Source organism: Monodelphis domestica, chromosome 1 (genome assembly GCF_027887165.1).
Source record: "Monodelphis domestica isolate mMonDom1 chromosome 1, mMonDom1.pri, whole genome shotgun sequence".
In the NCBI taxonomy this organism is placed as follows: domain Eukaryota; kingdom Metazoa; phylum Chordata; class Mammalia; order Didelphimorphia; family Didelphidae; genus Monodelphis; species Monodelphis domestica.
The window spans coordinates 350,358,818-350,373,827 of record NC_077227.1 but is presented as its reverse complement, the minus strand read 5'-3'; the positions used below and the strand labels follow the sequence as shown (position 1 = coordinate 350,373,827).

The window sequence follows — 15,010 nt, the reverse complement described above, 5'->3', positions numbered from 1 at the left end:
GTGAGTGACTTAAACATAAAGAAGGAAACCATAAGTAAATTGGGTAAATACAGAATAGTATACATGTCAGACCTTTGGGAGGGGAAAGGCTTTAAAACCAAGCAAGATATAGAAAGAATCACAAAATGTAAAATAAATAATTTTGACTACATCAAACTAAAAAGCTTTTGTACAAACAAAACCAATATAACTAAAATCAGAAGGGAAACAACAAATTGGGAAAAAATCTTCATAGAAACCTCTGACAAAGGTTTAATTACTCATATTTATAATGAGCTAAATCAATTGTACAAAAAATCAAGCCATTCTCCAATTGATAAATGGGCAAGGGACATGGATAGGCAGTTCTCAGATAAAGAAATCAAAACTATTAACAAGCACATGAAGAAATGTTCTACATCTCTTATAATCAGAGAGATGCAAATCAAAACAACTCTGAGGTATCACCTCACACCTAGCAGATTGGCTAACATAACAGCAAAGGAAAGTAATGAATGCTGGAGGGGATGTGGCAAAGTAGGGACATTAATTCATTGCTGGTGGAGTTGTGAACTGATCCAACCATTTTGGAGGGCAATTTGGAACTATGCCCAAAGGGCGACAAAAGAATATCTACCCTTTGACCCAGCCATAGCACTGCTGGGTCTGTACCCCAAAGAGATAATGGACACAAAGACTTGTACAAAAATATTCATAGCTGCGCTCTTTGTGGTGGCCCAAAACTGGAAAACGAGGGGATGCCCATCAATTGGGGAATGGCTGAACAAACTGTGGTATATGTTGGTGATGGAATACTATTGTGCTCAAAGGAATAATAAAGTGGAGAAGTTCCATGGAGACTGGAACAACCTCCAGGAAGTGATGCAGAGCGAGAGGAGCAGAACCAGGAGAACATTGTACACAGAGACTAATACACTGTGGTATAATCGAACGTAATGGACTTCTCCATTAGGGGCGGTGTAATGTCCCTGAACAACTTTCAGGGATCCAGGAGAAAAAAAAACACCATTCATAAGCAAAGGATAAACTATGGGAGTGGAAACACCGAGAAAAAGCAACTGCCTGAATACAGAGGTTGAGGGGACATGACAGAGGATAGACTTTAAATGAACACTCTAATGCAAATACTATCAACAAAGCAATGGGTTCAAATCAAGAAAACATCTAATGCCCAGTGGACTTACGCGTCGGCTATGGGGGGTGGGGGGGAGGAAAAGAAAATGATTTATGTCTTTAACGAATAATGCTTGGAAATGATCAAATAAAATATATTAAAAAAAAAACAAAAAACAAAACAAAAAAAAAAAACTAGATGCATTCCCAATAAGATCAGGAGTGAAACAAGGATGCCCATTATCACCTCTACTATTTGACATTGTACTAGAAACACTAGCAGTAGCAATTAGAGAAGATAAAGGAATTGAAGGCATCAAAATAGGCAAGGAGGAGACCAAGTTATCACTCTTTGCGGATGACATGATGGTCTACTTAAAGAATCCTAGAGATTCAACCAAAAAGCTAATTGAAATAATCAACAACTTTAGCAAAGTTGCAGGATACAAAATAAACCCACATAAATCATCAGCTTTTCTATATATCTCCAACACAGCTCAGCAGCAAGAACTAGAAAGAGAAATCCCATTCAAAATCACCTTAGACAAAATAAAATACCTAGGAATCTACCTCCCAAGACAAACACAGGAACTATATGAACACAACTACAAAACACTCGCCACACAACTAAAACTAGACTTGAACAAATGGAAAAACATTAACTGCTCATGGATAGGACGAGCCAATATAATAAAAATGACCATCCTACCCAAACTTATTTATCTATTTAGTGCCATACCCATTGAACTACCAAAATACTTCTTCACTGATTTAGAAAAAACCATAACAAAGTTCATTTGGAAGAACAAAAGATCAAGGATATCCAGGGAAATAATGAAAAAAAAACACATATGATGGGGGCCTTGCAGTCCCTGACCTAAAACTATATTACAAAGCAGCAGTCATCAAAACAATTTGGTACTGGCTTAGAAACAGAAAGGAAGATCAGTGGAATAGACTGGGGGAAAGCGACCTCAGCAAGACAGTATACGATAAACCCAAAGATCCCAGCTTTTGGGACAAAAATCCACTATTCGATAAAAACTGCTGGGAAAATTGGAAGACAGTGTGGGAGAGACTAGGAATAGATCAACACCTCACACCCTACACCAAGATAAATTCAAAATGGGTGAGTGACTTAAACATAAAGAAGGAAACCATAAGTAAATTGGGTAAACACAGAATAGTATACATGTCAGACCTTTGGGAGGGGAAAGGCTTTAAAACCAAGCAAGATATAGAAAGAATCACAAAATGTAAAATAAATAATTTTGACTACATCAAACTAAAAAGCTTTTGTACAAACAAAACCAATATAACTAAAATCAGAAGGGAAACAACAAATTGGGAAAAAATCTTCATAGAAACCTCTGACAAAGGTTTAATTACTCATATTTATAATGAGCTAAAACAATTGTACAAAAAATCAAGCCATTCTCCAATTGATAAATGGGCAAGGGAAATGGATAGGCAGTTCTCAGATAAAGAAATCAAAACTATTAACAAGCACATGAAGAAGTGTTCTAAATCTCTTATAATCAGAGAGATGCAAATCAAAACAACTCTGAGGTATCACCTCACACCTAGCAGATTGGCTAACATAACAGCAAAGGAAAGTAATGAATGCTGGAGGGGATGTGGCAAAGTAGGGACATTAATTCATTGCTGGTGGAGTTGTGAACTGATCCAACCATTCTGGAGGGCAATTTGGAACTATGCCCTAAGGGCGACAAAAGAATATCTACCCTTTGACCCAGCCATAGCACTGCTGGGTCTGTACCCCAAAGAGATAATGGACACAAAGACTTGTACAAAAATATTCATAGCTGCGCTCTTTGTGGTGGCCCAAAACTGGAAAACGAGGGGATGCCCATCAATTGGGGAATGGCTGAACAAACTGTGGTATATGTTGGTGATGGAGTACTATTGTGCTAAAAGGAATAATAAAGTGGAGAAGTTCCATGGACACTGGAACAACCTCCAGGAAGTGATGCAGAGCGAGAGGAGCAGAACCAGAAGAACATTGTACACAGAGACTAATACACTGTGGTATAATCGAACGTAATGGACTTCTCCATTAGTAGTGGTGTAATGTCCCTGAACAACTTGCAGGGATCCAGGAGAAAAAAACACCATTCATAAGCAAAGGATAAACTATGGGAGTGGAAACACCGAGAAAAAGCAACTGCCTGAATACAGAGGTTGAGGGGACATGACAGAGGATAGACTCTAAATGAACACTCTAATGCAAATACTATCAACAAAGCAATGGGTTCAAATCAAGAAAACATCTAATGCCCAGTGGACTTACGCGTCGGCTATGGGGGGTGGGGGGGAGGAAAAGAAAATGATCTATGTCTTTAACGAATAATGCTTGGAAATGATCAAATAAAATATATTTAAAAAAAAAAAACTAATTCTTTCAAAATTAGAATTGAGCAAGTGAAAACTAATGGTTCCACGAGACATCAAGAAACAATAAAACAAAGCCAAAAGAATGAAAAAGGAAGGAAGAAAGAAAGGAAGGAAGGAAGGAAGGAAGGAAGGAAGGAAGGAAGGAAGGAAGAAAGAAAGAAAGAAAGAAAGAAAGAAAGAAAGAAAGAAAGAAAGAAAGAAAGAAAGAAAGAAAGAAAGAAAGAAAGAAAGAAAGAAAGAAAGAAAGAAAGAAAGAAAGAAAGAAGAAAGAGAGAAAATGTGAAATATCTTGTCAGAGAAAACAACTGACCTGTAAAACAGATCGAGGAGAGATAATTAAAGAATTACTGGATTACCTGAAAGCCATGATCAAAAAAAGAGCTTAGACATCATATTTCAAGAAATTATAAAGGAAGACTGCTCTGATTATTTTATATCCAGAGGGTCAAATAGAAACTGAAAGAACCCACCAATCACTACCGGAATGAGATCCCAAAGTGAAAACTCCTAGGAATATTATATCCAAATTTCAGAGCTCCCAGGCCAACAATAAAAGATTACAAGTAGCCAGAAAGAAACAATTCAAACACTGTGGAACCACAGGCAGGATCACACAAGATTTAGCAGCTTCCACCTTAAAGGAGTATAAGATTTGGAGTATAATATTCTGGAAGGCAAAGGAGCTAAGATAACAACCAAGATTACCTACCCAGCAAAACTGAGTATAATTCTTTAGGAGAAAAAATTGAGTATTTAGTGAAACAAAAGACTTTCAAATATTCCTGACGAAAAGACCAGCTTGAAAAGAAAACTTGACATTCAAGCAGAAGACTGGAAAAAGACAAAAAAAAGCAAACACGAAAGAGTAATCATAAGGGAGTTAAACTGCTTATTTTATTATACAGGAAGATGAAACATGTAATTCCTAAAAACTTTGTTATTATTAGAGCAGTTAGAAGTCTACATAGACAGAAGGCATGAGTATGAGTTGATTACCCTGGGATGATTTCTCCCTTCAAAAAATTAAGAAGTGAGAAAAATGAATGCATTGGGAGAAATGGAAAGGGAAAGGTAGAATGGGGAAAATTTTCTCACATAAAAGAGGCATGCAAGGAAGAATTTCTACAGTGAAGGGGCAAATGGTGGTTGGCAGGCAATGCTTGAACCTCACCCCCATGGGAATTGACTCAGAGGGAAAAATATTTCTATATACTCACTTGGGTACTGTAAGGATGATATTAGAAAATAAGTATTGTTTCATTAGTTTAGAAATAAGAAGTAATGTGGCTGGCTTGAGAAGGAACTGGAGTTTGAAGCAGAGCTGAGAGAGCATGTTGATTTCAGATGTTGATAGTTATAACCATTTTTCTGTGTCAACTACTCTCTCTGGCAATTGAGTTAGTCTCTGGCAGTTGGCAGAGGCACTCTTTCAGAGACTCTCTCTCAGGGATGGAGGAGGTAACATCTTTGCCTCTCTCTCTGTCTGAGGGAAAGACCTGAAGGAGGTTAGTGTTTTCCTTTCCCAATGTGGGAAACACTATTGTCCATCTATTGAGGTTTATATAGATTGATTAAACTCTGAGAAGACCAAAGAAAAACCTGGTCTTTGGTTGGGACTTGAGTCTGTTAAGGCTCAGAGTCCTAACTTGATTCTTGTTGAGACTCAACCAACTAGCCTTTGCTATTTTATAATTTGAAGGCGAAGTTAAGAATCATAAAGATAATAGAGGTAGTTTTTATTTAGATAGCATAAATTTGGGTTAGTCAGAACAGGGAGGAATAGTATAGCCTGTGAAACACAGGAGAAGTGGTTCCTTGCAGAACCAGGGAGTTTATTTGGGTGGATTTAGAATCCCTTAGAATTAGATCTCTTCTTTATCCTTATATATTTCAACAAATAATTTATTTTTATAAGAGTCTCTTTAGTGTCCTTGCGCCTGGCCCTGAAGGGAAGTTCACATTTGAGCTTCACTTCATCATTGAGGATACATTTGATTACATCTATCAAAAGTATCAGAACAGTTTTGAACCTACATTGAACAGTTTTTCCATCTAAATATGTTATTTTATGTAGCTCATCATCATCATTTATTTTTACAGTTTGATGAGCTAAATAGGACAAAGAACTAAGTGTCTGATTTTAAGGGTCCAATCATCAGTTTGGGCAGTTGGAACTGTTATCTCAGCAGGGGGTCTGGGGAAGCAGCTGGAGCTGACAGTTTTACTGTGAGCTGTGGTAACAGTGAGTTGAACTCTAGGGGGCTACAAAATCCATCTCCCAGTCAACTTGATATAAAGAATCTATACTCTCAGAAAACCTGGTGAATTAGCCATATAAAATCACCATGGGATTTTCTTTGTTAGATATGACTTCTCTCATTTTCACTATTGTACCAGAATATATAGAAAATGTACTTGCCTATGACTTTCTAATGCCATTATTCTCATTGACATGCATACAACTAATCTCTTATGTCCCTGTGCTACTATTGTTTATCATGTGCTTTTACATGATGATCAAATCTTTGGCAGTTGTGTTTAAACATTTAAAAGCAAGTATCAAGCAAGCTACTGCAAAGAGTGGTCTAATGTTAAAAGTGAACTCTCTAGAGACTGTGAATCTTAAAACTACTCAGACTCTACTTTAGAAGATTTGATTACGCTATTCTCCATTTTTAACAATGAAGATACTTAATCAGGAAAGTATTGGGAACTTTTGAAATTACTCCACCCTACTCAAGACAGTGCCTTAGAGGAAGATAAAGAGAAAACTCCTGATTGAACAATGAAAGTCCCCAACTCATACTTATAGTAAAGCCAAAACCTTAAGCTAGGTCTATTTTTAGATCTAATACAAAAGGGTGCTAAGTACCTATAAAGGTTAAATTAGTACCTAAAAGGTCAGGCAACTTATAAAAGGCAAGCTTAACAAAAGAGGTGTGAAGTACTCAGAGGATTTAATCTAACCAGAGAAGATGAGAACCAAAGAAGATGAGAACTAAGAATGGGCAGTCCTGGGGAAAAGCGTCTACTGTGATTAATAGACATGAAAATTTAGGGGAGGTGACATGAGAGAAAATTTCTTTAAAAGGAAGGGGTAAAAAGGTAATTTAGTAGTTGGGGTTCAGAGTTGAAGTGAGGGACTTTTTTGAATTGACTTTGCAATTGAATTCAGTTTGGAGAGGATTTCAGTTCAGAGCGAAAGAACCCTTCTTGGAGATGATCTTGTAGTGAGTGATAAAGACAGACTTGCTCTCCCTTAGGCTCAGGCCTGTCTGTCTGTCTGTCTGTCTGTCTCTCCTTCCCTTAATTCCTTCATTTATATTAATTAAAATCTCCATAAATCCCAACTGACTTGGGTATTTTCATATTTGGGAATTTCCCATGGCAACCACTTATTTTAGATTTTAAGTCAAAATACTAAAATTATCTTTATAGTTTGCCCAAAACCTTTACAGTTTTGGCATTTATAGTTTTTAACATTCACATGACTAAACTACATAGAATGCAAACTCAATATGAGGAATTACTTAAAGCTAATGGGACAATGGCAGAAACTAAAGAACACAAAGCAACTAAACTAGAAGGTACAACTAAATCAGATAATCCAACTAAATTAGAAATGGAAACTGAAGCATTAGAAAGGAAACCAGCTCATATGCTCCCTTAAAGGGAGGTACCTATAGTGTCCTTAGAACATGGTATAGTGACTCTCATGTGCCACAAAAAGTTTACACAAGTTGATATAGACAGTTTTAAGAAAAATATTCCATCATATGAAGAAGAACCTATGGCAGTTGTAAAACAGTTCAAGTGCTTAGTTAAGCTTTACAATCCTTCTTATTTGGACTTTGACATCCTTATGGATGAGTTATTAACAAAAAGGGAGAAACAGTAGATTATACAGGACATTAATAATAACCCCCAAATTGCTGACTGGCCAACTCAGGATCCTGATTGGGAATATAACTCTTTTTCGGGGTACAGAGATTTAACTACAGCCAGGGAAGCAATAACTGAAACTATGAGGCAAAATTCCAGACACCCAGGAATCTGGTCTAAATTCGAGCGCCTAAAGCAGAAAGTGGGAAAGACTCCCTCCACTTTCCTCCATAGAATTATTGACTGTGCAGAAAAATGGATTGGGTTAGCAACTTTAACAGATGAAAACGTAAATCACATTTGCAGGCAGTTTGTAAAAAATGTATGCCCTGTGGTTCAAAATTATTTTCAAGGTAACTGTCCAAATTGGTTTGGAATGGGTCTTGATGAAATTAGGAGAATTGCTAACTATGTTTTCCAAGATGAGAAAAATAGGCAATCAGAAGAGAAAACCAATATAATTAATAACTTAACCAAAGAAATCAGAGAGCTTAAACAAAAACTGAAATCCAATAAAATGCAGGAAAAAACTGTAGCTGAACTAAGGACTTATAGACAACCCAGAAGTAACTACAACCCCAGACAATGCAGACAAACCCTAAGATGTTTTCTTTGTAAGAGACCTGGTCATCTCATGAGAGTGTGCAGATTTAGGGGACAATTCTTTGGACAAAGCTTCAGGGGAAACTGAGGCAATAGATTTAATTGCTTTAATGGATTCAGGCAAAATGGACATAGAAATTATGGGTTTAATAATGCATTCCAGTATGGGAGACCAAACTATCCATATTATTTTGATACTGGATGCTACCATAATTCATAATAAGCTGCAGACCTGAATACCATGCAAGAATATATCAAAGCAGGTATGCATCCAAAATATTCCTAAGTAGCTGGTGGGAATCCCCAAGAACTTGATATGCAAAAAGGTACAACTTCATTATGAATGTGTGCTAAGGCCTGTGAAGTTAAAAATATAATATATGGAGAAAATGGACTAGGAAGTATGAACAATGGAATAAAAACTAATGAAAATGACAGACATTTTAAAAATGTGGGAAATTAGTGCAGGAGGAATCAATGAAGAAGTAAGAGAATGAGGAACAGTAACAAGTGTTGAGTTTTCCTGATCCTAGCGTGTTAGCTCCTGTGATACCTGTCCATTCTCCAGAAAATAGCACAGAAACCAATGTAACCCTAAAAATAGGAACACAAGTGTATGATTGTCTCTAAGACACAGGTGCTGCCAAATCTGTGTTGCAGAAATCCCGAGGAGTGCAAAGCAGTGGGTTCAATAGAAGTTGTGGGTGTGACAGGTGTCTATTAGATTATGAACTCCATACAATAAAACCTGGGAATTCAGTTTACATAAAAAAAAAACTTTAAGTATTAAGTGTATTAGAGAAAGAAATGTGGCTGCATTGCTCACATGTGAAAAAAGCAGCAGCAGAAGAGATTGCATCAGACAACACGGCTGCAGTCAAAAAGATATCAGTAGAAGAAGAAAAAGAAGAATGAAATGAAGATAGCAATCAAGATCAAGACAATGGAGAAGAAAACATAAAAGAAACATAAATGACAGCATAAAGGATAATTGAACTGTAATAAAGACATTGAAAAACCAAATCAACATAGAGAAAAGGAACACAGACTGATTATGGACATGAACTGTAAGATTTTTGTGCCATTCTAACACTACACACTTTCACTATAGTTGCAAACAAACACTACATAGTAACAACACAAAGACAGAAGACAGTAGCAGAGGAGGTAACTTTAAAAATTTAGTAAGTATTCACTACAAAATAACATACACATATAGGACACATTTCTCACAAACTGCAACATCATAACCAGGTGATGAGTATCCACAGAAATAAATAAATACAGATAAATCACCTTGGGAAAATAATAATTGTACACATTAAAATAATAAAATCTTAGCTCACAGAAAGACTTTATGTGTTCCTAAGAGATAAAATCAAGAAGGCATACATATCTTTCTAAAGAAAATCTTTTAGTTTTTCTTAGACTATCTTAAGGGGTGAATTTTATTTTCCTCCTGCAACATGTAAATAGTTTATACACAACACATACGTAGACGTAGAAATTGTACAGATCTGTATATTCATATAGATGTATATATAGTTAAATTATTAAAAAATTTTATTTTATTTGTATAATGAGTTGATTTTGAGTTTTAATGTAGTTAGTTTTGGTTTTATGTATTAATAACAGAATAAGGTCTTAGCATAGTAAAAAGTTTCATTTCAATTATTCAAATAGGATTTATAAAATGAAGTTTGCATGAATTGTGCATTGTTATTTTAGATAGACTTTAGTTTTTTGTAAAACATAAGTTAGTTTGCAACTGTATTTTATTGTTTCAAAAATTTTTCAAAAGTTTGCATTTTGTATTTTGCATTTTGAATTTCTGTAATTGTATGTACTTGAATTTTTGCAAATATGTTTTCATTGAAATTTTCTTCTCTTTCATTTATATCCATAGTACAGGTTAACATAGATAAAATATAGCAATAAGAATAAGATAAACATAAGATTAAGACTATTTTTAGGAAATATAATAATGAGGTGAGTTATAGCTTTAGAATTACATAGAATAGCAAGCATGCGGGAGAGATTTTTTTATCTCTCCATATGCTTGAAAAGGGGAAATTGTAAGGATGATATTAGAAAATAAGTATTGTTTCATTAGTTTAGAAATAAGAAGTAATGTGGCTGGCTTGAGAAAGAACTGGAGTTTGAAGCAGAGCTGAGAGAGCATGTTGATTTCAGATGTTGATAGTTATAACCATTTTTCTGTGTCAACTACTCTCTCTGGCAATTGAGTTAGTCTCTGGCAGTTGGCAAAGGCACTCTTTCAGAGACTCTCTCTCAGGGATGGAGGAGGTAACATCTTTGCCTCTCTCTCTGTCTGAGGGAAAGAGGAGGTTAGTGTTTTCCTTTCCCAATGTGGGAAACACTATTGTCCATCTATTGAGGTTTATATAGATTGATTAAACTCTGAGAAGACCAAAGAAAAACCTGGTCTTTGGTTGGGACTTGAGTCTGTTAAGGCTCAGAGTCCTAACTTGATTCTTGTTGAGACTCAACCAACTAGCCTTTGCTATTTTATAATTTGAAGGCGAAGTTAAGAATCATAAAGATAATAGAGGTAGTTTTTATTTAGATAGCATAAATTTGGGTTAGTCAGAACAGGGAGGAATAGTATAGCCTGTGAAACACAGGAGAAGTGGTTCCTTGCAGAACCAGGGAGTTTATTTGGGTGGATTTAGAATCCCTTAGAATTAGATCTCTTCTTTATCCTTATATATTTCAACAAATATTTTATTTTTATAAGAGTCTCTTTAGTGTCCTTGCGCCTGGCCCTGAAGGGAAGTTCACATTTGAGCTTCACTTCATCATTGAGGATACATTTGATTACATCTATCAAAAGTATCAGAACAGTTTTGAACCTATATTGAACAGTTTTTCTATCTATATTTATGTAGCTTGCCATTATAATTTTTATTTTTTATTACAGAAATATAACTCACTTAATAGGGAAATAGGAGGGGAAGGAGATAAGAGATATGGTGTATGTGTGGGTGGGGGGAGGGGTTTAAAAGGAAAGGTGGATTAATGTAGGCAGTGATCAGAAGCAAAACAGACTTGAGAAGGGTCAGAATATTAAGAGAAAAGATAAATATAGAATATAAGACAGCAGGAAATACATAATAATCATAACTGTGATTGGAATGAGGCTCTCCCATAAAAATACCCATAAGCAGAAGCAAATAGCATAATGGATTAGAAACCAGAATACAATAATATGGGATTTTATATTTGATCCTGGAGTCTACAGGGAACCCCTGGAAGTTTATAGAATGGGAGGGATAATGAGATTAGGAAGATCACTGATAGCTGAGTAAGAACTCAATAGGTAAAGAAGGAAAAAAGAAGAAAGCTTAGGACATCCCACTCAAACAGAGCTGTAGGGATTTGAAGCAAAGGAAGTTACAGGGGCATGGTTGTAAGCAGTTTCAGAAGCAGGAACAATTCAATCATTCAGTAAGGATTTATTTAAAGGATGATGTTGTCACTGGTCCTCTTAGAAACCAGAAGGACAAACAACCAGCATTTATTAAGCAACTGTTAAGTATCAGGTATTGTCCCAGGGCCAGGATATACCAAGGCAGAAAAGAAAGAAAAGAAACTGTTCCTGCTCTCAAGGCATTTACTTTCTTGGTGGCATGAGGAGGAAAGTCTCTAAAGGGATGGGCAGAGATGGTGAGGGGAATAAGGGTGAGATGTGGCTAACTGGAAAAATTTCCCCTAGGAATGAATTTAGGTTGAAGTTCAATACTAACAAGGAATCCAAATGGCATGGAGTAGTGGGTAGCTTCATGGACTTAAAAGTCAGGAAGAACTGAGTGAAGTCCCATATCTGACATTTTGGGTGACCAGGGCAAGTAACAACTTCAATGCAGGTGTGAAATAAAACTAATACCTGTAACACCTACCTCAAGGGCTGCTGTGAAGACCATGTAAGATAGTGCATATGAAGTGCCTTGTAAAGGAGACCTGGGTTCTAGTTCTAAATCTGCTCTTTTTCTCTGGGGTTTAGTTTTCCCCTCTAGGATAAGATTAGAAAATCTCTATAAATGCCCTTTCTGGCTAAAACATCCTAAAAGAACAAGATTCTACAGCCTTAACCTGCTGAAAAGGAATTTGGAGGTACAAAGGAAATGAGACCTTGGTTACTTACTGGGGCTTTCTAGTCTAAATCTTCCTTTTACATAAAAGGCCCGAGAGGAAGTCCTCCGAGAGGAAGTCACACAAGTAAACAGGAAATCTGGATGCCTCAGTTTACCCCTGCCCTTTGAGAAACGCTAGTGCAAGGCATACTTGTTTTAGTTTGAACTAAAGACCTAAAACTGTTTGGGAACCCTAGCTTGGGTGGGATTCTGTGGACATAGTAAAATGTTAAGTGCCTTTTACTTGTGTTAGAAGCTTCCCTTGTTATGTTAAAGTTCTCTTAGGAGCCCAGCTCCTAGAGTTCCACCCTAGCCTTAGATTTGCTACAGCTGACCACTCCCAATACCTTAGCTGCTGGCTGCCAAGAGGCTGCAACCTGATTGTAGTTTGTCTCTGCATGGTTTTAGTACCTATGGTACTAAATCCAGAGGGTTTAAGGACCCCCAAGTTCTATCCCTTTTTGGGGAGTTGTCCATCTAGAGCGGTTGGTTCTCCCAAGTGTGTCAGCACTTAGCTCAGTGTTTTCTCCCAGGGCGGAGTTGGCATCAGAGCTGGCATTTAGTGGGATACGGTTCCCAGAGTCCCCAGGGTGTGGGCCCGGTGTGGTATTTTGGCACAGGGCTCTATGTGGCAGTCAAATATGGACCTATCCCTACTCCTGATTAAAGAGTGGTTTTTCTGACTACTTTGGTAGTTCAGTATTATTTACAAGTTAACAGTGTGTCAGGCCTGGAGTCAAGAATTCAAATTCAGCCTCAGACAGTAGTTGTGAGACACTGGGCAAGTCACTTAACCCTGTTGGCTTCAGTTTCCTTATCTGTAAAATGACCTGAAGAAGGAAATGGCAAACCACTCCAGTATCTTTGTCAAGAAAACCCAAAATCTGGTCACAAGAGTCTTGAAATGATTGAACAATAAAACTGAGATCTAAAAAAAGTTTAGTAATTTACCCATAGTCATACACTAAGTATGGTAGCAGTGTTGAGATTTGAAGCCAGGTGCTTCTGGTTCTCAGTCCATGTCATGCTGCCTCTTAGTCCAAACTTGGAAGTGATCCACATAGTCAAGTAGGAAGAGCCAAAAAAAAATTTTTTTTGATAGAAAAGTCTAGTGTATTGATTTATGGGCGGCAAGGGATAGAGTAGGAGAAAGCAGACAGGTTTGGGGTTTTGGGACAAGGGGATCCTTAGTGTTAGCCAAAAACCACATGAAAAATCTAGTCCATTACCCAGGCCCAACACACACATACTTCCTTTTCTCTTCAGGGGCTAGGATCCAGCTTTTCCCAGCTCCTGAGGTGGCCTTCCCCCCCCCCCTTCCTCTCCCTCCATCAACCTTCAGTGACAATGGAGATCTGCTATCCATCTAGCAGCACATGTCCAATCTCTCCCCCACCCCCACACCCTACACACATATATCCCCAGGTTACAACCTTCCTGCCTTCCCCCAGCATATCAGAGTGAGGCCACCACTATCTGATGCTATAAATGAAAGAGTTCAGATTGGAGCTTATCCCATATATATTGGGCAGGGTTACCATCCCTTGCTTAGCTGCAATTACCAGCCAATCCTTCAAGATTTCCCTCTTCCTCTTCACCTAGGCTATCCAACTGTCTCCTCACAGGCTATCCCTCTGCCATCTTCTGCTTAGCAAGCATCTGAAGACATCCAGGCATCAGCATTTGTTCTAGGGCTGAGCCTAGCGCTAATCTTAAGTTTTCTGGGGCAGAAAGAACCCGGCAAAGAGGACTTCAGGTCCTTCAAGCGTGTACAGGCGTGCAACATGGCTAGGGAGGTGTGTGTTAATGTGTCTAGGTATGTGTCTGTGTATGTGTAAGACAGAGAGAGCGATAGATGGACAAACCCTCAGGTCAGCATGATGGACAAAGCTCTCACGTTCCAGCTCCCTCATGATTACCAGCCTCTCCTGGAAGCTCCATTGGGCACCGCAGGGGTCGGGGGCTGGAAAGGACTCGCTGGGGGCACTCCCTCCCTCTCTCCGTTTTCCTCTCCCTCCCTCACCTGGCCGCTCTGCAGCTTCACCTCCCGCGCCGCCCTCACGTAGCCCGCTTGCACCAGATGATGATGGATAAGAGGGAGTAGTTCCCTCCGCTTTTTGGCTTCAGTCATGTCTCCAGAGGTTGAACAGCAGCGGCTGCCGTCGGGGCCAGGAACGCACGCGGACAGAAAGATCTGCGCAGGCCGGCTCCGGAGGCTCGCGCGCACAACTTTTCCTCCCCGTCCACGCCCCTACGCCCTTAGCCCTCGCTCCACCACTTCCGACTTCCTGAGAGTCTTAGGCCCCATTTTGGCCTCAGGTTGTTCTGGGAAATGTAGTTTTTCTCGAGTCCCTTCACGCGGCGGCTGGGAGCGCTCCACCAGGCAAGATAGAAGATGGGGTACGTCTCTGCAGAGGCAGGGGTCTTGTGGCCGTGGCGCTCTATCTAGAATCGTAGAATGAGTAGAGTGTAAGCTCTTTGAAGGCTGGGGCGCTCTCTTTTGCTTTTTTCTGCATCCCCAGTGCTTAGCCACAGCGATTGGTACTTTAAGGTGCTTACTAAATGTTTATTGATTGGCTCTTAGAAGGTATTCAATAAATGTTTATTGACTGAATTTTTTTTTATTGCTATCTCTTCATTCATCATCGTAGTTATCCCAATTATCCTTCCTCCTTCAAGAGAACCACCCTGAATTGTTCTGCTGTTTCTAGTGTCTGACTCTCTGTGGTGCCATTTGGGGTTTTCTTGGCAAATACACTGGAGTAGTTGGTTATTTCCTTCTCCAGATTGGTTTACAGATGAGGAAAAAGGGTTCAATGACTTGGTCAGGGTCCCACAGCTAG

General features: G+C 38.4%; 1 protein-coding gene across 14 annotated transcripts in view; it reads right to left on the bottom strand.

Annotated features, from left to right (window-relative positions):
* The window catches only part of TCOF1 (treacle ribosome biogenesis factor 1), a 98,176-nt gene extending 83,736 nt beyond the window's left edge, over positions 1–14,440 (bottom strand). For 11 of the 14 annotated variants that reach the window (XM_056811461.1, XM_056811468.1, XM_056811467.1 and 8 more), the window contains exon 1: positions 14,191–14,423. In XM_056811461.1, the coding sequence (XP_056667439.1) occupies positions 14,191–14,298 (108 nt within the window). In that variant the 5' untranslated portion in view covers positions 14,299–14,423. Of the gene's footprint in view, positions 1–14,190 lie in introns of all 14 variants that reach the window. The other 3 variants (XM_056811460.1, XM_056811464.1, XM_056811472.1) reach the window with 2 other exon arrangements.
* Between the last annotated feature and the right edge of the window lie 570 nt (positions 14,441–15,010).